The sequence below is a fragment of the Mixophyes fleayi genome, chromosome 4 (assembly GCF_038048845.1).
Source record: "Mixophyes fleayi isolate aMixFle1 chromosome 4, aMixFle1.hap1, whole genome shotgun sequence".
Classification (NCBI taxonomy): Eukaryota; Metazoa; Chordata; class Amphibia; order Anura; family Limnodynastidae; genus Mixophyes; species Mixophyes fleayi.
The window spans coordinates 346,383,260-346,407,633 of NC_134405.1; the positions used below are offsets into that span (position 1 = coordinate 346,383,260).

Here is a 24,374-nt window from a genome sequence, read left to right on the forward strand (position 1 = left end):
TTGTAACTTTATTCATTGCTTTCTGTACATGAAGACATTGGGCCTGATTCATCAAGGGACACATACTGAGCATTGCGTTTGTTTCAGAACGATGTAATTCATCATTTATTATTATTATTATCATTTATTTGTTAGGCGCTACAAGGTTTCTGCAGCGCCGCACACAGTACAAACAGTAGAACAAAACAGGGAGACAAAGTGCAGAACAATAAACACAAAGTACCAATACTTCAGGAACTCCAGGAAGACATATGGAGTAAAGACAGAGCAGAAGAACCGGTAGGGAGACAGGAGGGGAGGGGGGGCCCTGCTCATAAGAGCTTACATCCTAAGGGAGGGTGAAACATAAACAGGCACGAAAGGGATCATCATCACCATTTATTTATATAGCGCCGATTCCGCAGCGCTGTACAGAGAACTCACTCACATCAGTCCCTGCCCCATTGGAGCTTACAGTCTAAATTCCCTAACAGGCACACACACAGACTAGGGTCAATTTTGATAGCAGCCAATTAACCTACTAGTATGTTTTTGGAGTGTGGGAGGAAACCGGAGCACCTGGAGGAAACCCACGCAAACACGGGGAGAACATACAAACTCCACACAGATAAGGCCATGGTTGGGAATTGAACTCATGTCCCCAGCACTGTGAGGCAGAAGTGCTAACCACTGAGCCACCATGCTGCCCACGCCCAAATTCAACAAGGAGCAGATTTGAAGATGCGTGCACTGATGAGGGGGCAGGCCTGCTCTGTTCTACTACACTAAGACACTGCAGGATACGTCCAATACCTATGTGGAATATAAATTCTCAAAATATTGAGTTATTGTCACCTGGAAATAACATGGGCATTAATGATAAACCATTAAACACTTTAAAAAAAAAAGATAGTTTTTTTCCCCCATTAAATACATTTATTAATGATGTTATTGATGTCTACTGTACATAAAATACATTTTTACAGTTGCTCCTGGTTGCAAACACATGCTATAGCATGCATCCGGGACTGTCATCACTAGTAGGCAGCACTTAGATTAGCCCTGTAGCTGGAGCAATGGATACCACAGAAAAACAAGTAGCTGAGAGAGGACCGGAGCTTGGATTGTAAGTGGCTGCGTGCACTTGTGATTGGCACGCCCTTACTGTACATTGACTACAGCCAAGCGCCCCTTACACACCTCGTTCCCTCCTTGAAATCATAAGCTGTAGTAAATGTCCTTTGCTCTCAAAGATGAATTGAACATGGCTGCTTTCAGTGGCGTATGAGCTGGTTCTGGGCATGCACAGAGTGATTTTGCGGATTGTACACACAAAATCGCTGTTTACGTTCCTCGATGAACGGGCCCATTGCCTCTCCTAGTGTATGAAAGTGATAACCAGCCTGCCTCAAGTGTCCATATTCAGTCCTGAACAAATAACCTAATCCATCCGCTTTATTTCCAGCTAAAGGTGATTGGTTAGTCTTTCTGTCCTGGTCTTCATTACATTTCATATTGATAGAATGTATGAATCCATAGTGTATACTGTTTTCTGTACCATTCTACAATGTTATGGCTTTTATCTGGTTCTAATTGAAATAACTTGTCAGTGAGAATTGCTGTATTCTGCATGAACAGTGCTAGAGGTGAGAGTATTGTACACTTATGAAGACTATAATGTTTATCAGGAGTTTTTATTCATTTGTGTGTCCACTTTGCTTGTCCTATGTTAGCTTTTGATGCCAAAGAAGGAATTTGAGATCTTCAAGGTAGGGTTGCTGTGTGCCACGTAGATTGGTGGGTTCTAGACCTTTCTGCTTTGCATGTACTTTAGATAGTAGATTTCCAGTGTTTTCCTTACGTGTGACCCCCATGAGCAGTTGGGATGATCAGTAGGACTTATAGGAGGTGTTATTTTGCCCAAGTCTGTAAATAAGTACTGTGGTCTTTACATGAATAATAACCAGTTGTATATCAATGGATATGATTGTAACAAATTACTTCTTATCATCTCTAGTCTAACTCCTGTTTTATTCTCCCCTCTCCACTCTCCTAATAAAGCTCCAACAATTGATATCTGGGGTGTCCTGGAAGAGTTTCCTGTTTAGTCCAGTTGTTGTTCTTGATAGTTAATTATTCTATAGGTTCCTGATTGGCCAAATAGATATTTGCCTGCCACTATGGTGTCATGTAAATGAGACCTGAGATGAGCGGAACATCTCACCATGTATACTTTACTATGAGGGAGCTGTCCCTTGGGGCTGCCACTGTATGTTGTACCTGTATGATGCAGTTACCCTTTGTACCGCCAGTATGGGAATGTTGTACCCTTATGATGGAGTTACTCTTTGGGTATCAGGCCCCGGTTTTCTGCCATGGATATAATATAGATCTGAGCACGGAACACAAGGTAGCAGATATTATATGTGATTCTCATACATAGTCTACTCTCCACATTAGGATTATAATATATCTGCTAGTGGAGAGGCCAATAGGACCACTCTGCAAAGGGCACACACTGGAGTGTCACTGGGAGAAGTTTCCAAATCACAAAAACAATCAAATTCAGTTATGTACTTTAATCTTTACATAGTTTGAAAATAAAGTGATATTAAGTGATAAAATTCTCTGTGTTTAGTTTGGATGGATATTAGGCAGTCGCAGACACACGGATGTGCTTATCTGTAGCTGGAGATGGTTTGTGGTACGCCTGTCCTCCACCTAGTGATCGTAGTCCTGGAGCGCTCCACGGAGTCCCTCAATGGTCAGGGGTAATGTCTCACTGGAGCTGGGGGTCTGCAGGTTTCTTGTTGAAGACGAGGTACTTGGGGACTAAGTGAAATGGAGTAATGGGTGTAAGTGAAAGTTAAATACAATAAATAAAATGTCGGAGATGTGTAAAAAGGATGAGAAAGGAAAGATAATGGTTGATGGAAACAGGGGAAAAGGGGTGATGAGAAATAAATATATTAAAGTGAGAAGAGTAATAACCTGCTGACCAGTGGCTCCAGAGCGACACTACCCCAGACAAAGGACATATGTCTAATTATAATACACCAAATGTAGACCCTGCATATCACCGTACTCTCAACACACGTGATATTAATATTGGCTTAATACACCCAAACCCATCTATCCCTCCGTCCAGTGTAAATTGCCATTGGTGAAAGAGAAGCATCAAGTGATTGGTAAAAATGGGAGTATCAATGGTGCCACTTATACACTTGTAATGAGTATGTTTTAGAGTACAATATACTTTATTTTACACCTGAACATATGTAGACCTATGCTGGAAAGATGTTCTGGTGTATAGTACATTTATGGGTAATAACCTTTCTGGAGTTGATAACTGGGAGCTGAGAGTCCAATACTTCATTCCGGTGTGAAGATTGAGAGTCGGGAATACCTCAGCGGGTGCCAAGCAGGGGAGGGCTGGCAAATTGTACCCCAGCGGCCAAGGCTGGACTTAGCAGTCCATTAGGAATATTTTAAGGAAAGAAAATGCAGGTGGTTCAGTGACCCAGCCCAAGATCGCCCAGTATCTGACCGTACCGGGGCCCCCTGGTGCCAATAGCTGCACAGATCAGAGTTGTGTAAAATACCATGTAAATACCTTCTAAAAATGGTTGTCTTATTTATGCTGCAAGTCCTCATCCAGTATCTAATAAATACATGGGCAGGTGGAAAATTATTTATTTTATGGGCTTGGATAAGATACAGAGTTAATAGAATAGAATATTGACTAACCGGTGTAATTCGTTGAGTAACACCCCCAGCCATATTATCATTTAATCAATAGATGCCCAGGACAAAATATAGGTAGAGAAGACTAAATACAGGAACGGCTCATTAATGGACATAATTAACCAGCGGTGTGCTACATTAAAGATGGTGTCACTGGGAACCCCTTGCCAGTCACCTCACCCGCCTGTGTGTGCTCTCCGTGCCTCCCACCACATACCCTAATACTCACCTATGATAGCTGCACTCTATTGTGCCTGGCGAGAGTTCCAGACTGATTTACTACATGGAGGGAGAGGTTCATATAATGAACCCTGTTACCAGGGAGGGTTTACATGGGCGTTGTGTATATGGCAGCCCAGCAATTGTCAGGTATTATGGGTTAGAACTCGTACCCAGCATATTATTCTTCTCCGTTCCTGCCTGATGAGTAGGTTGTGATTGTGTGATGTCATGTTATAATGTTATAATGTACATAACAACTTACTGTGTCTCTCTGCTCTACTAACAGCAACTGCTTGGAGAACTGTCTGAGGTAACTGTATGTTCTTTTATTTGTGTGATGCAGTTTTATTCTTATTCTGTGTCTGAGTGCCAGGTTACCTTTCCTAACTTGTTATTATTATTGTATAGAAGACATAGTGTTGGGTACTTTTATATATTTTACATATGCTGTAAAATTCTGTTAATTAAACAAAAAGATACTTCAGTAACCAGCGGATCTGAAGATGCACTGATGAATACGGGTGTAGGCCCTTTCCTCCTCTCTTTCTGGGATGGTCAATAATGGGAGTGGAATGGGGTGGCATGGAGCAGTATAGGATGTCTTAGGGCTGCCCAGGTTGGAATAGGGTGAGAATTACACACTGACCTGTTGCTACTGGAAGGGCAGGGGCAAATGCAAGATTTCTAGAGAGGGGTTTTCACACCATGCCACCAATGGGCATGACCAGTATGCATGGGGGTGTGTCTATAATTTTAGACAGTGTTGTGCTGCTCTCAAACTCTTCCCATTATATACACGGGGCAAGTCACTTCAAGCATACAGTGCCCCAGGCTGGGAGGGGGTTTCCAGGCACCAGAAAAAAAACCTGGGTACACCCCTGGAAGGGCAACCGTGTTGGTGTGTGAATTACACACTGACACGTTACCGGTGGAAGAGCAGCCATGTTAGTATGTGGATTACACAGTGACGTGTTTTGTGAGGGAATCTTTTGAGATGGACAAACCAATTTCTGTTTAGGAATAAACCCTGAATTTGTGATTTTTTTTATTTAAACAGTACTGCTCTGTGCCTGAGTGGTACAGACTGCCTCAACAGTTGCTGGATGTAACCCTTTGATGGCATCCATAAACATTTCCACAGTAGAGCAACTTTCCAACATTAGTTTCATTTAGCAATGTTTAAACTATGACTATGCTTTGAAAATTAACAATTAATTTGTGCGCACTGATGGTTCACTGAGATTATGTATTATGTTAATAGAAAAGCTGGTGGTAGTCCTTACACCGACTACCACTAACCCGATACTACTTACCCCGACAAGGATTACCCAACTGTCTCTTGTCCTACAAACCTGTAAAGTCGAATGTGATTTGCGAGAATTCCGATGAGATAACCGGGCGGCAGCTGTAAATGACGTCACTTTTAAACCCAACAGTAGTATTTCTGCTCTTAAAGGGATAATTTAAGGATGCGCCGGGTCCACAGTGTCTTTTAGGAAGGGTTTTAAATTATAGAGGCGGCACCTCCTTAAATTATCCCTTTAAGGGCAGAAATAATATTGTCAGCTTTAAAAGCTGGAATGGTCCTGCAAATGGATGGAACGGTTCAGATCTGTCTACCTCATGTGGTACCGCTATTCACTCTCTTTGGAGTCTCCCCCTCGGTGGGTAGCTGGCTTTCGAGTTTGGGTACACCCCTTTCTCAACACATGGTTGGATGGGGGTCCCGTAAAAAATCTTCACGTAAAGCATGGATACCTCTTGGCCCATGTGGTTCAAGGTTTGAAGGTGACAAGGAAATGACAGATTGAGGTGGGTAAGGTGAAAAACTCCTCTAGGAGGGTGTTGGAGAGGAGAACTTTGCATACTCACTTTGATGTGTCCCTGTTACTAAAGGATTGCCCAGGTGATATGAGCTCAAAGTTTTTGTCTTAGAAGGGAGGCGCTTGGAATTCGCCAAAGTTTAGAGATCTCATGGCTTGCGTTTCACTGAAAGCTCTATGTCAGGCCTGTCCAACCTGCGGCCCTCCAGGTGTTGTGAAACTACAAGCCCCAGCATGCTTTGCCAGTAGACAACCAGTTGATAGCTGGAAGGGCATGCTGGGACTTGTAGTTTCACAACACCTGGAGGGCCGCAGGTTGGACAGGCCTGCTCTATGTTAAGGGGCACCTGAAGCATAGGGGTGTCAATGATAGTGGTTGTCCACAGGAGGAATGTGATGGGGAGATGGAGACAATGGACCACTTATTGCTTCAGTGTCCTTTTAATGTAGAGGTTTACAAGGGAGTGTCCCATGACTTGGGCCTTCTGTGTCTTTCGGGGCTTAGTTATCCTGACTAGGTGCATGGAGGTATGGGGATTTTGATGTAAGTGTTATGTCTAGTGTCCCAAACACTAACTCCTAGAACAAGCGCAGTAGAGGTCTTCGCCTATACCAGCCGCCATTCCCGTAGAGCTGATTTTACTCACTGGTACTCGGGTGCCACCAGGTCTTAACTCTAAGTAGTAGGATCTTATGTTTGGAGACCGTAGTGCGGGTGGTAGGAGGAGTTCCAGGAGACTGGACAACCTGGAATGGTCCAAAATAGAAGCCGAGGCAACTGGTAAACAGGCGAGGTCCGGTAATTCAGGCAGAGGTCAGGGCTACAGACAAGCAGGAAAGGTCCATTGTTCAGAATGGGAGCCAGGGAGTTCCCCATCCATATAGTCTGGTTCAGATTATATGTCCGAACCAGATCGAGTTTTGTTCTAGCATTTGTAGCATTACATACATTGCCTAATACAATAATTTCTTCCTTTTTAGAAACAAAAATCTGAGTTGATCCCAAAGCACTTAATTCCCAGCCCCCCTCCGAACCCGGTACCTGCCCCTCCAGTCATCTCAATACCTGTTTCCAAGTCATATCCATCAGGATATCTTGTCAGTCGCCAGAGCAGTACATCCAGTGACAGTGGCAGTTGTATGCGAGACCCCCAGGGAACCAAACCTGCTGATCGTAAGTACTTGCTAAAAGCTATGTCATATAATACTAAACAACATAATGGGCGCTAATAGACCATAAATATAAATAGTGCTTATCTGGACCGCTGCTCTCCAAGTCTGGGATATGAACCCAGATATATATGCAGCACAGAAAACAACAAGAAGCTCTGGAACCAGATATATAATTGAATGTTTAATATAAATGCAATAAATGCTAAGATTAGTAAAATGCACACGAGGTTAATTTTCTGCGTGGGTACCTACATAAATAAATGAATAAATACAAAATGCTGTCAGCAATCACTTTGAATGCACAGGACCATCAGCAATATTAATAGACTTTAAGCAAAATGCTATAATGTATAAAATGGGACACATAAAGCCCAATTTTTCAATACTCCTCAACCATAATGGAAAAGTTCAGTATTCCTCCTTTAAATATGTCCAGGTGATAGTCAAGACAAGGATAAGGGGAAGGCCTTTATCAGTTGTAATAGGATTAATGATCCACTGATTTATATAAACTGTGTACAACAGAACCCTCTAGAATGCGGGAGCAATCCACAGTAAAGATGATTGAGAAAAGTCAGCTTGTTACTTATCCATCCAAGGAGTCCTGAATCCTATAATCATCATCCATCATCATCATCACCATTTATTTATATAGCGCCACTGTTTCCGCAGCGCTGTACAGAGAACTCGCTAACATTAGTCCCTGCCTCATTGGTGCTTACAGCCTAAATTCCCTAACATACACACACCACACACATATACACACACAGAGGCTAAGGTCAGTTTAATAGCAGCCTCCGTGTCTCATTCATTTACTGCCCCACTTCCCTTTATCTTGACAACTTCGCAGCGTGGCTTCCCCACTACCTTTCTTCTGACCTTCCCTTCATCATACTAGGTGATTTTAACATCCCTATCGATAACCTCGCTGACTTCACCTCTATCAAACTTCTTGCCCTTTCTTCCTCCTTTGGCCTCACTCAGTGGACCTCTTCCCCCACCCACAGTCTTGGTCTCTCCCTTGACCTTGTCTTCTCACCTGTGTACTTTCTCTGACTTTTCTAGCTCTCCCTTACCACTCTGACAACCATCTCCTCACCTTCACATTTTTCCCTGCACTCACCCCATCCAAACCTACCCCCACTAGGTGCAATCTTGATGCTCTAGACCCTTCTCCTCCTCTCTCGAAACTCTCCTCTCTCGAAACTCTCCTCTCCTCTCTTCCCACCCTGGCCCGCCCTGACCAGGCAACCTCTCTCTACAACCACTCCACAACACTGCTTCCTTGGACACTGTCGCCCCTGCCTCTTCTGTCCGCTGTCGCCGCCTACTTCTCCAACCTTGGTACTCCAAATTCACCCGCCTCCTTCAGAAGTGCATTCGTGCTGCTGAACTCCTCTGGAGAAAATTTTGCTTCCTGGCCGAGTTTCCTTCACAAGTTTATCCTCTTCTCCTACGTTTCTGCCCTCTCCCTTGCCAAACAGTCCTTCTTTAAATCCCTCATTTCCTCTCAGTCATCCAATCCCCACCACCTCTTTGCTACTTTTAATCCACCCCAATCTCACTCTCCCTCTCTGCCACCAACTTAGCCTCAATAGTAGAGGATAAAAAGGAGGCAATCAGACTTCTCTTACCCTCAAAGCACCGTCATCATTTCACCTTCCTCCAACATCCAACTCTGCTGGAGATCCTTCTGCCCTACATTGGGTGATGAAGTCCTCTCTCATTCTTTCCTCTCTCCCATCTACCTGCCAACTGGATCCATCCCCTCTTACCTCCTTCTTTCCCTCTCTACCACTGCCTGCTCCCACCTTGCACACCTCTTCAATCTGTCACTCTCCACTGGCATTGCCCCATCTTCCTTCAAACATGCCCTCATCTCCCCCATTCTTAAGAAACCCAACCTTGACCCCACCTCTCTCGCTAACTACTGCCTCATATCACTTCTTCCCTTTGCCTCCAAACTACTTGAGCGCATTGTCTGCAACCACCTCACTAGTCACATCTGAGTTCACTCCCTCCTCGACCCCCCTCCAATCTTGATTCAACCCCCTCCACTCCACTGAAACTGCCCTAGCCAAAGTTACTAACCTCCTCTCAGCTAAATCCATGGGTAACTTCTACCTGCTTCTACTCTTGACCCTCTCTGCGGCTTTTGACATCGTGGACCACCCCCTCCCTCTGCATACCCTTCTTTCTCTTGGCCTCTCTGGCACCATCCTTACATGGTTCACCTCCTACAATGCCAACCATTCCTTCTCTGTTTCCACTCCTGACTCATCCTCACCCCCCCTCCGCCCTCCCCGTTGGAGACCCTCAGGGCTCTGTTCTCGGCTCTCTTCGTTTCTCACTGTGCAATACCTTCCTGGGCGATCTCATCTCTTTCTTTGGTCTCCAGTACCACCTCTACGCCGACGACATTCAACTCTGCATCTCTTTCCCTGACGGCCCCCATCTCTCGTGTTTCTACCTTTCCGCCATCTCCTCCTGGATGTCTTCACATTTTCTCAAAATCAGCATTGCTAAAACTGTACTCATTGTTTTCCCTCCTTCTAAATCTTCACCCCACCTTGATCACTCAATCACCGTTAATAACACCATATCTCCTGTTCCCCAACTCCACTGCCTGGGAGTCACCCTAGACTTCTCCTTCTCTTTTGCCCCCACTTTCAATTTCTTGCCCAATCCTGTCTCTTCCAGCTACAGCAATATTGCCCACATCTGGCCCTTCTTTTCTGAGGATGTCATCAAAACTATTATCCATGTACTTATTTCCTGTCTCTATTTACTGTAACCTTATCCTCACCGGCCTCCCTCACTCCCATCTTGCCCCCCTTCGCTCTATTCTCAATGCTGCTTCGAGACTTATCTTTCTTTCACGTCCGCTCCTCCTCTGCCTCCCCTTTTTGCCTTGCCTTACATTGGCTCCCTTTCCCCTACTCTTTAAACTCCTCACTGTCACCTACAAGGCTCTCTCCCATTCCTCTGCAAGTTATATCTCTAATCTCCTTTCACATTCCCACCCCTTCCCTACGCTTAGCCAATGACGTTGCTTCTTCACTGATCACTTCATCCCACGCTAGAATTCAAGATTTCTTCTGTGCTGCCCCCCTCCACTGGAATGACCTCCCACGCTCCATCGGTCTGTCCTCTAAGCTGGGCTCCTTCAAACAGGCTCTCAATACCCATCTGTTTCTCAAAGCCTACCAGCCATCCACTTAACCTGCAGGTGGCCCAGTGTCCCAGCCCAGGGTAGTCCACTATGGGACTGGCTCCATTGCTTTTCATTTAAAATGTTCCTAATAGGTTGCTTAGTAGAGTCTTGCCCCCCCCGGGCTACAACTTACCAGCTCTCCCCTGCCTACTAGTATGTTTTAGGAGTGTGGGAGGAAATCCACGGAACCACAGGGAGAACATACGGACTCCGCACAGATAAGGCCATGGTCTGGAATCAAACTCATGACCCCAGTGCTGTGAGGCAGAAATGCTAACCACTGAACCATGTGCTGCCCATGTTTTCTTTTTTACTTTTGAGAACAACTATCCTCTTTTTATATTTTAACATTTCAGTTTATACCTCTCCCTGACACAATTTAGCACCCCAAAAATTTGTGATTTCCCCCCCCCCCCCTCAAAAAGCCTAGTCAGCCTATTGGATAATTGGGTCCTGGTGTTTCATATTATAATATAATATCACATTCAGTGTATTGAGTAGAGCTGTGGGGCTCTCATCTGACCTCTGCCAGGGATGGGTTTTTTGGATTGTACCGTTCATTTTCCCAGCTTTACTCATAAATCATAGCTATAATCTGAAAGGTTGTTGTGGTTACAGTAGAGGTGCTCACACCCAGTCCTCAAGAGCTACCAACAGCTCATGTTTTCAGGATTTCTGTCTGTAGCAACATAGGGGATAATTACAGACCCAGGCAAATAGATTAACTAACCTGCGCATGACTAAAGAAATCCTGAAAACATGAACTGTTGGTAGCTCTTGAGGACTGTTTGGCCACCTCCTCGGTTACAGCATAGTTCCCTTTTGTGCTTCAAAATATTTAACAGGATAATTTTAGAAAGGTAAATTGAAAGTAGCAGTTTCTGATGAATATATTTCCCTTTAATCTGCGCAGGTCATCAGCCTCAGGGATAACTGCTTCCGTCATCTGTATAACATGGATGTACATATTACATTTTGTTGTATTTTATTAGGTCTTTGACAACCTCGGTTGCTGAGCTCTAGAGCGTGTGTAGAGAACATTCTTATACTGCGTTATAGAGATTACAGAAGCATTGTATTATACTAAAGATTTCTGTGTATTTATGTGTGTGTGTATATGATATGTAACAGATAATGCTGCTAATTTACACATAAAAGTTAATGTGTCACAGGTACAATTTTCTAAGTTGTGGATTTATTGATGAACATTATTCTTCACTTCTAGGGAGGAAATCTCAGATGGAAGAAGTTCAGGATGAATTAGTTCACAGACTCACTATTGGGCGTAGCGCAGCACAGAGAAAATTCACAATACCGCGACAAAACGCACCAGCTGTCAATATCTCGTACAGTTCGTCCACAGAGGATGTGAAACTATGGTTGCAAGCAAAGGGATTCAATTCTGTGTAAATCGTAGTAATTCGCTATATATTTTTTACATTTATTTATAGAGTGATAGCTTACTCTGCAGCTCTTTCACCAATAATCATCTTTCTTATTCCTCTTCATGTGATCTGTGAGCTGTGTAGTAGGAAACAGATCCCCTATCAATCAATTGGGTAATTAACAAATCAATGTCACTGTGTCTTTAGAACAATCACTAGTCTGGGAGTATTAACGGGCGCCCAGCTCTTCTCTCTAACGAAGGATGAATTAACGACCGTCTGTCCTGAAGGACCCAGAGTCTACAATCAGGTGACTGTACAAAAGGCCACTTTGGAGGTAATAAATGTTTCTTATATATAGATACCTGTTTAGAATGTAATTATTTATATGTGTATATATGACTGTATAGGTGTAATATATATTTATATAGTGACACTTTCTGCTGTAATGAGACAAAGTGCAGCAATTGCTGCTGGATAAAAGAATATTGCTCAGTTGTGTCGTATCTGTCCCAGTAAAGGCTGAATGCAATGTGAATTATGTTCAATAGGGTGCTGATCAACTTGGATCCACTCTTCCAAAAATATTTTTTTCCCTCAAAAAGGTGAATTGAAGTGCCCTTAATAAGACTCGCATGTAAAATAACATAATAACCATAGTGCAATATGTCATGCTAGGACAGGTGTCTTCCACTTGTCCCCGTGGACTATAATGTGAACAGAAACACACCAAGTGCTTCTCTTATTCTCAGCCCCCCTCAGGGTGTATGCTGACAGCCAAACAAAGGGCAAATTGTAGATCCGTTCTCTCATCGAGTCTTAGGTCAGAACCTCCAATCCACGTATTTTTGCCATGCAATAGAGAGTGGAAATACCAAAGACAATCTTGTGCATTAACTTCAAATTTTAATAAAACATCTTAAAAAAAACAAAAAAAAAAACAAAACACCACACTCCACTTGCTTTGATAAAAACCATTGCATTGGGTTGAACCGCATTGGAAGCAGAGACACGTGACCGATCAGTCTGGACGGCAGTGGTGGATCAGGATTCTTCATGCTTGATTTTCTACATGCTGTTTTGCACAGACTTCTGGTTCGGGTTTAATCGTGAATATGTGTAAATTGAATTTCACAAGTTGAGTGTTTTTTTGTTTTTAAGATGTTTTATTCAAATTTTAAAAGTTAATGACTGAATTGTCTTTTTTTCATGTAACAATGTGAATTATGTTGTCATTTGAGAATGTAAGAATATAATTCTCTCTTTCACCTGCCATATAACGATCTAATAAAGCTAATAATACAACCTTAATGTACACAAACCAGTTTTTTTTCTATAAAACAATACCACTGTGACAGCCAATGTGCTTAAAGCTGGCAGTCTGATGATGTCACAGGAAGATCCTGTCAGTACATAGGCTGTTCTCACTCATGAATATTATATGGCAGACTTTCCGCACGTCTTCCGTCATCTCACTCACAGCCACATCAAGCCCTTTAGAAATAAATCTGCAGATTGTTAATATTCTAGTATATAATGCCGGGGATAAAAGTTTTATTTCTGTTACTAATGAGCGCAGTTGTCCCTGAGTGTGCAACGCTTCATATGTAGTAAACCTGCCCTTCTCCTCTTCCGTCATCCAGGAATTAAATGGAAGCTCTGAGCTGCTGGAAATCATGAAAAAACGCCAAGAGAAGATCAACGCCGCTGCCAGCGATTCTGGGGTTGAATCTTTTGATGAAGGAAACAACCACTGATTTTTTTTTTTGTATCTATTTCAGGAGGGTTTAATATCTTCATCAATTCGCCAAATTTTATTTCTGGGAATTTTTGTCCAACTTTCTCAACATTCTGTCCGTATTGTGTGAGTGAATCTGATATTCACCTACTTATTGCGTTTTGTACAGTACCTGGATCCATCACACCATCCCTACAGCCTGAAGTGAGCGAATGTTCTTTCTAAACAATGGGATTAGAGAGAATTCTACCCAAGTATTAAGTGTATATTGCAGTAACTGTATTCTTATATGTTGGCTTTCGCTATCTGCCATCCAAACAAATTGTTACATGATAAGTTTCTTGTATATTTGTCTTTATGTAAAAAGCATTTGTCCTCTTTGAATAAAAGTTTAGAAAGTTGATGCACAAATAATAAACATAAATTATTTTACAGAGGTTCTTGAAAATGACCAGTAAAGTGTTTTTACCGACCTGGTTTCTATGTATTTATTATGTGTAATTTCTCTCAAATGGCCAAAGAATAATTGACTGTTTAGTCATATGTGTGAGATACAGAGAGAACATACAATCTCATATGCATCTGGAAAGATAAATATAGTATTTAATAGTGTACATAATTAGAATATAGTAACCGGAATCCCTGCTGCTCACTATTAAGGTACAGATGGAAGCACCAGAGCAGGTAGGATGAGGATATAAAACATATAAAATAGAAGAAAATACAGTGATCTAGTCCCTGATTGAGCCGTAAATGAAGATAATATACTCTGGCAGAAGGAGAGACATTAGATTATTCTGCTGAGGTTATGGTGCAGCACTCTTTCCCAGTAATTTTTTTCATTTGATGAATAGAGACCAGTATATAACATACTTGCCAACTCTCCCTGAATGTCATGGAGACTCCCTGAAATAGGGGTGATCTCCCTCACTCCCTGAAGAGTCTGGCATTCTCCCTGATGCTGAGCCAGTACAAGACGTGGTTGGCTTCGCCACCTGTGGCATGATGACACAGTTCAGAAATTGTGTCCTATGTCCATGTATTGATGCCTATGGAGGTGGCCATTGGAGACCAAGATTTAATCAAAGACTGACAGGTAGAAAAACATGACTTCAGTAATGGAGACAGAAATGTAAAAGACACTTCAGTCTCTAGAGATTCATTAGCTGCTTTTCTTTAACGCATAGTTGCCTACTCCCTACATACTACCTACTTGCCTACATAGTTGACTTCTGCATTTCTGGGAGACCTCCCGGGAGAGCAGGGCAACACTCCCAGTTTTCGCCCCCTCAATAGATAAGTGGCGAGGGGCAGGGCTTAGTGACGCAAATATTGCGTCATCTTAGCCCCACCCCTTGCTGTAATTGGCCAAAATGGTGACAATCATTTGGGGGGCGGGACCAAAATTATGCAATTCATCAAGCCCCTCCCCACACGCTCACCTCCCCCGGGATCTCCCTGAAGCCAACGAGGAAAAGTTGTCAAGTATGGTATATAATATATTTTTATAACTTGGTTTATTTAAAAATTATTTACACATGTATGTTAAAATGAAAAGTGCTAAAATCCATATACACCGCATCTCAATATCGGCCCGGTGGATTGTGGAGTGCTTTGTGGATCTTGGGGAGCAGATAGAAGATTTCCTATACACTATACCATTACACCTAATTCCTGTCTGGACAGGACTCCTTTAAGGTAGGCCTGTTCTAAAATAGACTAATTCTTTCTGATATATATTTGTGGGGTCTTGTGATAAGTTTTTATAAAACCTTTTATCTGACAATTGCTGATAAATAATCACTTGGGTCTTGTATCACTTTATCAGTCTAATTGTGATTGTATAATCAGAGCAGAGTTCATGTAATGCTCTTTTTTCATTTATAGTAAGATTGTGTCCACTTCTTCTACTTTCTCATAGTATCCTGAAGTCATCCAGGAGACATTTGTAGAAGGGTTCATTAGAGCTACTTTAATGTCTAAGAGGGGAAACTTGTGATTTCTCTTTAAGTTTAGAAGATGCAATAAAAGAACTGTTTATGAATATGAAGCACCGGTACCTCATTCTTCTGTGGAGAGGGTTTATCAGTCATTCTTGTCTTCTTGCCATACCCTCAGTTTCTTGTTTTTTCATTCTATTCAAAGCAAAATATGTGAGATCGTTATTCAGAAAACGCTGTTTCTATTTAGTTCGACAAATAATTCAAAATAATCAGGTTTTGACGATGGAGCATATTTTAAGCTCCTCACCAGTAGTTTGAGTTGCGGATCAGCCAGTTGTTTTGAGGAGGAGTTGAAGACAGTTGATTCCTCGGGTCCTCCTTTTGGATATACTCAAATGTGGGAGCTTGAAGGGATTCTGTGTCTGGAATTGTCAGGCTTTGATGTCCCTGATCTTTCTGTTCCTCTCCCCAAAAGGAGGGAGCATGGGTTGAATCTGCGGAAGCATAATTAATTGAATCAATCTTAAATCTTGCTCCCCTGTCAACAAGCTTGTAGTTGGAATTTAGCTAATGTTTCTTGTTTCTTTCATTGTATGAGGATGGTACACATATCTAGTATCTTTTATATTTAGAAGCATTATTTCCTTTCTTATGTATGGAAGGGAATTGTGCTTCTCTATTGAGAGGAGGGAACGTATCTAAATTGGCACTTTCTTTCTTTCAGTTTATGTAGTAGATATTTTTCCTATTCCCAGATTTATGATATGTTCTAATCTCCCCATAATCCTCATGATCTGTCTGAAACCTATGATCTTTTCTCTATTAGAATCCTTTCAAATTGATATAGATGGATATATCCCATATTGGATTTTGAAATCAATTTTAGAGCAGTGGCCCCTAAGGGGTGGGGGGTGGGGTTGTGTTCAAAACACCGGGGCCCGGCCTGCCCTTTTAAAAAAAAATTCTACCAGCGGGTGGTGTGCGCTCACGTGCATTTTAGGTGTGGGGAATGTTAAGGGGGAGGAAGGGAGCTGACAGCTGTCAGCAGTTCCCAGTCCACCCCTCCCCCAGTGTCTGGGGGGGTTGTAATGTGCCGTAATGTTTGTGTGGGGGGTGGCATGATGTGGCTGGGGGGGGGGGGGGGGGATAGCCGGTTAAATGTTATGTTTTATTATAATGTGTGTCTTATATACTGCATGCTAAAAATTAAGCGGCACTCAAAAACCCTTTAAAAAAAATTTTTTATATTTTGTATTAAACTTTTTTGTATTGTGAGACATAGGGCGAGATTCACTTAGATGGGAGGAGGCTCAGGAACATCTCCTGAACACCTTGCGGCAGAGGTTCCAGCTGTAAGTGCCAGCAATGTGCGCAGTGCGATGTCTGCGTGCAGCATCACCGGCAATTGAATCTCCCCCATATTTAGTTTGGAGTTTAACATTTTATGTCTAACGCTTCTTGATTTTTATTGAGTTTATATCTTTGTATGGGGTTGTAGTGCCCCTAGACGCTCTTACAATTGTGTTTCATTAACTGACCATTTCCAAACATATAGATAAGTGATTATTTTTATCACTCATATGTTGCTTGTTATATAACAATATATAATTATATACTGTGTGATCTGTCCTGTGTACGGTGTTCACTAATTATTCCATGCACCTATCATCATCATGAGCAGCTACTTATATAGCGCCACTAGTTCCGCCGCGCTGTACAGAGAACTCCCATTAATCTCTGCCCCATTGGAGCTTACGGTTTAAATTCCCTGAGATATACACAATGACACGCAGACCAAGAGACTAAGGTCAATTTAATAGCAACCAATTAACCTACTAGTATGTTTTTGGAGTGTGAGAGGAAACGCACGCAAAGACGAGGGGAACATACAAACTCCACACATTGCCGGCAATTACGGTAGAAATTTCTGACAAAATCTCGCCGCGAAGTGTCTCATGGACGTTCCGGAGATGCTTTGCGGCTAATTGAATTCCCTCCATAATGTCGAGTAAAGAGACGCAGCCACAGCCATGTTGGTCACGCCCCCTTCACTATGTGGTTACGCCCCCTTCGGTGACGCACATCCCTTCTCCTACTATATGTGAAGGGGGCCCAGAAAGTTGTTGTACCTGGGCCCCAAATTCCTTTTGACAGCTCTGTACATGATTATACTATAAAACATATTACATTATGCAAAATATCCACCTCTCCTGTATCCAATTACCTTTCCCCAAGTCTCTCATGTTTCCTTTGTGTAGTTACAAGTATAACAGTAGCCTATGACTATATTATTTAATTTTGGGGGTTGGTCAAACCCAACAAAGCCACTCACCCCTCCTCCCACTGATGCACACCTCACCTCTCTTTTTCCACTAGCAGATATTCACTATACTTAAAGAAACTGTCTGCCACTTTCATACGGGTGTCAAGATACCAGGATGTTAGAGCTGGAGCTCACACTCCATTCCGTGTACCTCGGGTTCACAGATCACATGCTATTAAAGATACATCTTTATTACATATAATCAAGCTACAGTGCAATACAGTAATAAACTATGTATAATAACACATTAACAATAGCCAGGTGCGTCATCAACCCCCTTGTTATGACCGTTATCTGCACAGTCTCTGTACGCTTTAGCTTCATAGGTGAAGTTATTTCCAGCTTCAAAGGGAATGTTCTTTCCATCTTGAAATCCTGGGCCACTGGGCCATGCTATTCTCTCCCAACTGGGTTGGAACCTGATGGCCAGTCTCTCTACTCTGGTAGGCTCACCAGGTTATCAAATTCACTGGTTCTCCCAAAGGAGGCCACAACACTTGCGTACTTGCGGGATAATAGCGCAGATCAGCGGTCCAGTAAACCGGTAGCACAACAATGTCTGGTAGAAAACTCTAACACCAGAATCCCAGAGTAGAACATGGTGAGGAACAGCAATCCTTATAGACACCTAGACCAACACCAGTCTCAAGAGTAGGACACACAGGGATTCTTCCTGCTCCTTATTTTAAAGGGACCCAAATTCATATAATATTAGGATACACCCTGGGTGGGTAATAGATACTTTGAAGCTCCAGGATTGGACACGAGTCCCAAAGGGGGTGATTGGTTTGCCTCTGTTCATTATCATGAAGGGAACCTCCCAAAGGTTATCCCTTCCATGGCTTCCTGTCTGGGAAAGAAGGGGGCGGGGTAAAGTTAGGCATGGGGATGGAACTGTCCTATCTGGACATTGTGCAAAACCTCCCTAAGCCTGTCATAATTACTAGAGATGAGCGGGCTCGGATATCTGAAATCCGAGCCCACCCGAACGTTGCCGATCCGAGCCGGATCCGAGACAGATCCGGGTATTCCCGCCAATTGCAAAAGTGAAACCGAGGCTCTGAGTCATAATCCCGCTGTCGGATCTCGCTATACTCGGATCCTATAAATTCCCCGCTAGTCGCCGCCATCTTCACTCGGCATTGATCAGGGTAGAGGGAGGGTGTGTTAGGTGGTCCTCTGTCCTGCTATATCTCGTGCTGTGCTGTGCTGTGCTGTGCTGTGCTGTGCTGTGTCCTGTTCAGTCCAGTGGGGCTGTGTGCTGTGTCCTGTTCAGTCCAGTGGTGCTGTGTCCTGTGCTCTGTCCTTCTAAGGGCATTGTTATTTCTCCATTATTCCCAAGTTATAAAAAATTTTAAAAAAAGTTATAAAAAAAATAATTATAAAAAAAAGAAATTAAAAAAAAATATCCAAAAACAATCCTGCAGTATAAGTCCATTGGTACTGCAATATTACAAAGTTCACTGATTCTGCAGAATAGACTGGGAATTAGTGGAAATGATTGTTATTGAATGTTATTGAGGTTAATAATAGCGTAGGAGTGAAAATAAACCCAAAAACTTGATTTTAACACTTTTTAAGTTTTTTTTCAAAATAAATCCGAATCCAAAACCTTAAATCCGAACCAAAACCTTTCGTCAGGTGTTTTGCGAAACAAATCCGAACCCAAAACCTCAAGCAAATCCGAATCCAAAACACGAGACACCAAAAGTGGCCGGTGCACATCCCTAATAATTACTGGTTTTTGTGAAGAGCCGACACTCTTACTCAGGAAGCCTTTGGTTCCCCTTTTAAACTAGTCCATCACAATTTACTTTCTTCAGGGTTATCATATACCAAATGATCTCCCCTGACCCAGAGCTATCAAAAACGAAATGATCTTATCTGTTTCAACTATGTAGCATTCTAAAACCAAGCCAAGTCTGATATGTGAATTCATAAGAACACAGCAACCTGAACTTAAGTGTAATTTAATATGGAAAATAAATCCACAATGCTTAAGATAAAAAAAAAAGGCGTACAATTCAATAGTTTTGTAAAATAAAATGGAACAAATACAGAATTGATATACTCGCGTACGAACCGTTTTCTGTTTCCTGTGAAAGGCAGGCATAAAGGACACTTCTCAATATGAAATTAACTCCAAAAAGTGAACAATTCTGTTAGATTTTACAAGACATTTTAACATGCTGCAGATATCCACAGCCCCCTTCCTGTGATGTCAGAACTAGAAAGCCTGTAAATGCAAATTAGTTGCTTATGATCTCTGTTCAATCACCTTTCAAGTCAGGTTTTCTTTACACTGGCTTAACTTCTTACCAGAACGTCCTACACACGTGATATTACCACCACAGAGTAGGTCATAAGTTCCCCTTCATTTGCATACCAAACAGGAAAATGTCATACTTACAGGAATCATGTGTTCTTATTTCTCTTCATTCACACTTATCGCAGTTGCTCTGTCCCCCTTGTTGAGACATCCTGAGATATCACTGATGATAATGATATAACCTTAAAAGAGAGCTTTCAAGAGCTTTTACGACCCATGCCATAAATTGTTATTGGGCACTCATCTGTAGTTACATGTCTGGAAGTCTCTATCCATAAATAACTCTTGGGTGGAACAGAAGAGTTTAGAAACAATCAAAGAGATGCATTTATTTAGTTTCAGGTTTTAACCCATGGTTGCACACAGAGTTCATCTGAGCCATCCCAAGCTAATACTATGAATTAATTCACAAACACATATTTGCACTTTTATGACAAGTAATTAGTTTGCATATGACACTGCTTCACGGTACTCATACTCTTACAGAGGACCTGACATTAGCCCATGCATATATATTGACATTTCAGCAGGACTAAGGTATTAACATATAGGGCTTCCGAGTACATCATTGTTACATAAGGACACATTTACAAACACAGGGTAACTTAACTTAACCCCCAAGTAACCGGACCTTGCCCCTATCCCAGCACCATGAGGAACATGAAGTGTGCTATAAAAGTACCAGTTTATTAGTTCATATTTTGTGCGAAACGAGGTATAGACTGAATAAAGTGAAAGCGACCCCTCATTTCATCACAATAGGGATAGATGTTGATATACATTAATAACGCCTTATTTCCGACTAGTGTTTGCTTTAGACAATTAACCTTTCTAATTATTATTTTCTACATGCAGGACAATCTGGTTCAGTGACGAAATATTTTTCTGCAACATTGATGGGAAATCTGGTACCCTCAAGCGCCCTTTAACTTTCAAAAGGGCCACACATTACCCTTAACCTGTGGCCCCTGCTCTTTGTCTGAGATTAAGTTCAATAGGGCATAAAGCAAAAACTAAGAGCCAGCGATGTACAAAACAGGGATAAACTGGGTGCTGCAGACCAAGGCTCAGAGGGCCGTTGCCGATGTAGGAAAGAGCTACACTGCATGGATGTGGGTAATGCATGTATGCCTGGAACACTCTAGGGGTGAAATAGACAGCTTCTCAATTGGATTGAGTCCCCCAAACTGACAATTTTCCATAACATGCAGAGAGTATTTAACCATATTCCCATGGGTGATCACTCAGAGGGGCAGTGTGTATGTGAATATAAGGAAGCAATTCAAACCTGGGTGTGAATCATAGAGAATTCATATAAGAAATCTAGACTATTTCTGAACACTTGCCATATCGTTCCTCTAACACATCACAGAGACACAATTCCCCATCCAGTAAATATAATTCACCACACAATTACATATCAAATAGGACATTATTAGGCCCCATATCAAAGAAGATATGTAATTACAATAGTTTCCCTGTCCAGCTGCTATCCATAACTGGCACACCTTGGGCCTGAATCATCAGAGAACATTAATGCGATACGTGCCGTATTGTAAAATCACACTGCGCATGCCCGGAACCAGACCATACCCCAACGAATGCAGCAATCTCCAATTCATCTTCGAGTGCAAATGACCCTTAATACATTCCAAGATTTTGTGGTCGAAAAGGGGAAGGGGACTAGGTGTATGCACATAGTTAATATACAGTAAGGGGGTGTCAAGCTCAAGTGCATGCAGCAGCTTTCGATTCAAGCATTGGGCATCTCACACGTGTGTTTCTGTTGTATTACTTGCACCGGCTACAGGTCTGGTGTAAGTGCTCATTGCTAGTGATAACATATACAGCTAGAACATGTGTGTGTGTAATCAGGAGCAACTGTAACAATGCATTTTATGTACAGGAGACATTCTTACTAAATGTATTATATGGGGAAAAAACAAACTTTTAATTTTTTTTACTGTTTTGTCATTAATGACTTAACAGGTTACAATCATTGAATATATATTTTTTTCTGTGTGTTTTTTTTTGGGACATTATATTCCACATATGTATTTGATGTATCCTGTAGTCTATTGTCTGTTACAACAGAGCGGACTTAGACCCATAATCAACAAGAGAAGTTTCTTTACAGCCTGAATACGGATGTGCATGATCTATGTGTGGTTTTTAATAAACGTACATTACGTTTGTTTTGCGTTCCTTGATGAATGAGGCCCTTATGTATATTCTGTCCCTGAGATTAGATTGGGAGAGATATATCTCAAAATATGAAACATGAAATGCTTTGAGATGTATATTTTCTAGATTTATGCAGCAAACCTCCTGTGTAGTATATGTGGCTCCAAGAGCAGATATTTGGACCTTTTAGTGTATTAACCGCTAGTCCTTTGTCAAGTCCATCTTGCAGGATTTCAAGTACAGTATCTGTGGCTGGACCTTTTGGTGAAAACTGTTTATCAGCGCACCGTTTACAAACATGTCCCAGATTCTATGATATGTCTTGGATGATGACTTTTTCATTGCATGTGAAAGCGTAGGATAAACCTACTAGAAAAGCCTTAGGACTAGATTTACTAAGCTGCGGGTTTGAAAAAGTGGGGATGTTGCCTATAGCAACCAATCAGATTCTAGCTGTCATTTTGTAGAATGTACTAAATAAATGAAAGCTAGAATCTGATTGGTTGCTATAGGCAACATCCCCACTTTTTCAAACCCGCAGCTTAGTAAATCTAGCCCTTAGTGTTTCAAATGTCTCCTCCCAGTAGCCTGTAGCCTCCAGAACCCTGAGCTTGGATGGTTCATCTGACCATAATGAATCGGATCTGGCTGCAGTGGATGGAACCACGGACATATTGTATATCATTATTTTCTTATATATGAACTGTGGGTGGCCGTGCTGACCGATTCTGGCAAAATCTGACCCGATTTGAGAACCAACTGATAGATCCGTGAGTAGACCCTCTATGCCATTCTTTTGTGAATGTGATGTAATACGATCTGGGCAGCGTCTGACAGACCAATGAGAGGTCACCACAGATCCGCTATACTATGTGATGTGATCCGATCTGGGCAGCGTCTGACCGACCAATGAGAGGTCACCACGGATCCGCTATACTATGTGATGTGATCCGATCTGGGCAGCGTCTGACCGACCAATGAGAGGTCACCACGGATCCGCTATACTATGTGATGTGATCCGATCTGGGCAGCGTCTGACCGACCAATGAGAGGTCACCACGGATCCGCTATACTATGTGATGTGATCCGATCTGGGCAGCGTCTGACAGACCAATGAGAGGTCACCACAGATCCGCTATACTATGTGATGTGATCCGATCTGGGCAGCGTCTGACCGACCAATGAGAGGTCACCACGGATCCGCTATACTATGTGATGTGATCCGATCTGGGCAGCGTCTGACCGACCAATAAGAGGTCACCACAGAACCGCTATACTATGTGATGTGATCCGATCTGGGCAGCGTCTGACCGACCAATGAGAGGTCACCACGGAACCGCTATACTATGTGATGTGATATGATCTGGGCAGCGTCTGACCGACCAATGAGAGGTCACCACGGATCCGCTATACTATGTGATGTGATCCGATCTGGGCAGCGTCTGACCGACCAATGAGAGGTCACCACGGATCCGCTATACTATGTGATGTGATCCGATCTGGGCAGCGTCTGACCGACCAATGAGAGGTCACCACGGATCCGCTATACTATGTGATGTGATCCGATCTGGGCAGCGTCTGACAGACCAATGAGAGGTCACCACAGATCCGCTATACTATGTGATGTGATCCGATCTGGGCAGCGTCTGACCGACCAATGAGAGGTCACCACGGATCCGCTATACTATGTGATGTGATCCGATCTGGGCAGCGTCTGACCGACCAATGAGAGGTCACCACAGAACCACTATACTATGTGATTTGATCCGATCTGGGCAGCGTCTGACCGACCAATGAGAGGTCACCACGGAACCGCTATACTATGTGATGTGATACGATCTGGGCAGCGTCTGACCGACCAATGAGAGGTCACCACGGATCCGCTATACTATGTGATGTGATACGATCTGGGCAGCGTCTGACCGACCAATGAGAGGTCACCACGGAACCGCTATACTATGTGATGTGATACGATCTGGGCAGCGTCTGACCGACCAATGAGAGGTCACCACGGATCCGCTATACTATGTGATGTGATACGATCTGGGCAGCGTCTGACCGACCAATGAGAGGTCACCATGGAACCGCTATACTATGTGATGTGATACGATCTGGGCAGCGTCTGACCGACCAATGAGAGGTCACCATGGAACCGCTATACTATGTGATGTGATACGATCTGGGCAGCGTCTGACCGACCAATGAGAGGTCACCATGGAACCGCTATACTATGTGATGTGATACGATCTGGGCAGCGTCTGACCGACCAATGAGAGGTCACCATGGAACCGCTATACTATGTGATGTGATCCGATCT

General features: G+C 42.7%; 1 protein-coding gene across 11 annotated transcripts in view; it reads left to right on the forward strand.

Moving 5' to 3' along the window:
• The window catches only part of EPS8 (EGFR pathway substrate 8, signaling adaptor), a 110,086-nt gene extending 96,318 nt beyond the window's left edge, over positions 1–13,768 (forward strand). For 8 of the 11 annotated variants that reach the window (XM_075210844.1, XM_075210848.1, XM_075210849.1 and 5 more), the window contains 6 exons: positions 1,713–1,748; positions 4,232–4,255; positions 6,750–6,942; positions 11,381–11,561; positions 11,748–11,877; positions 13,184–13,768. In XM_075210844.1, coding sequence (XP_075066945.1) covers positions 1,713–1,748; positions 4,232–4,255; positions 6,750–6,942; positions 11,381–11,561; positions 11,748–11,877; positions 13,184–13,297 — 678 coding nt within the window. In that variant the 3' untranslated portion in view covers positions 13,298–13,768. The remainder of the gene's footprint in view (positions 1–1,712; positions 1,749–4,231; positions 4,256–6,749; positions 6,943–11,380; positions 11,562–11,747; positions 11,878–13,183) is intronic. The other 3 variants (XM_075210853.1, XM_075210850.1, XM_075210851.1) reach the window with 3 other exon arrangements.
• The last annotated feature ends 10,606 nt before the right edge of the window (positions 13,769–24,374 follow it).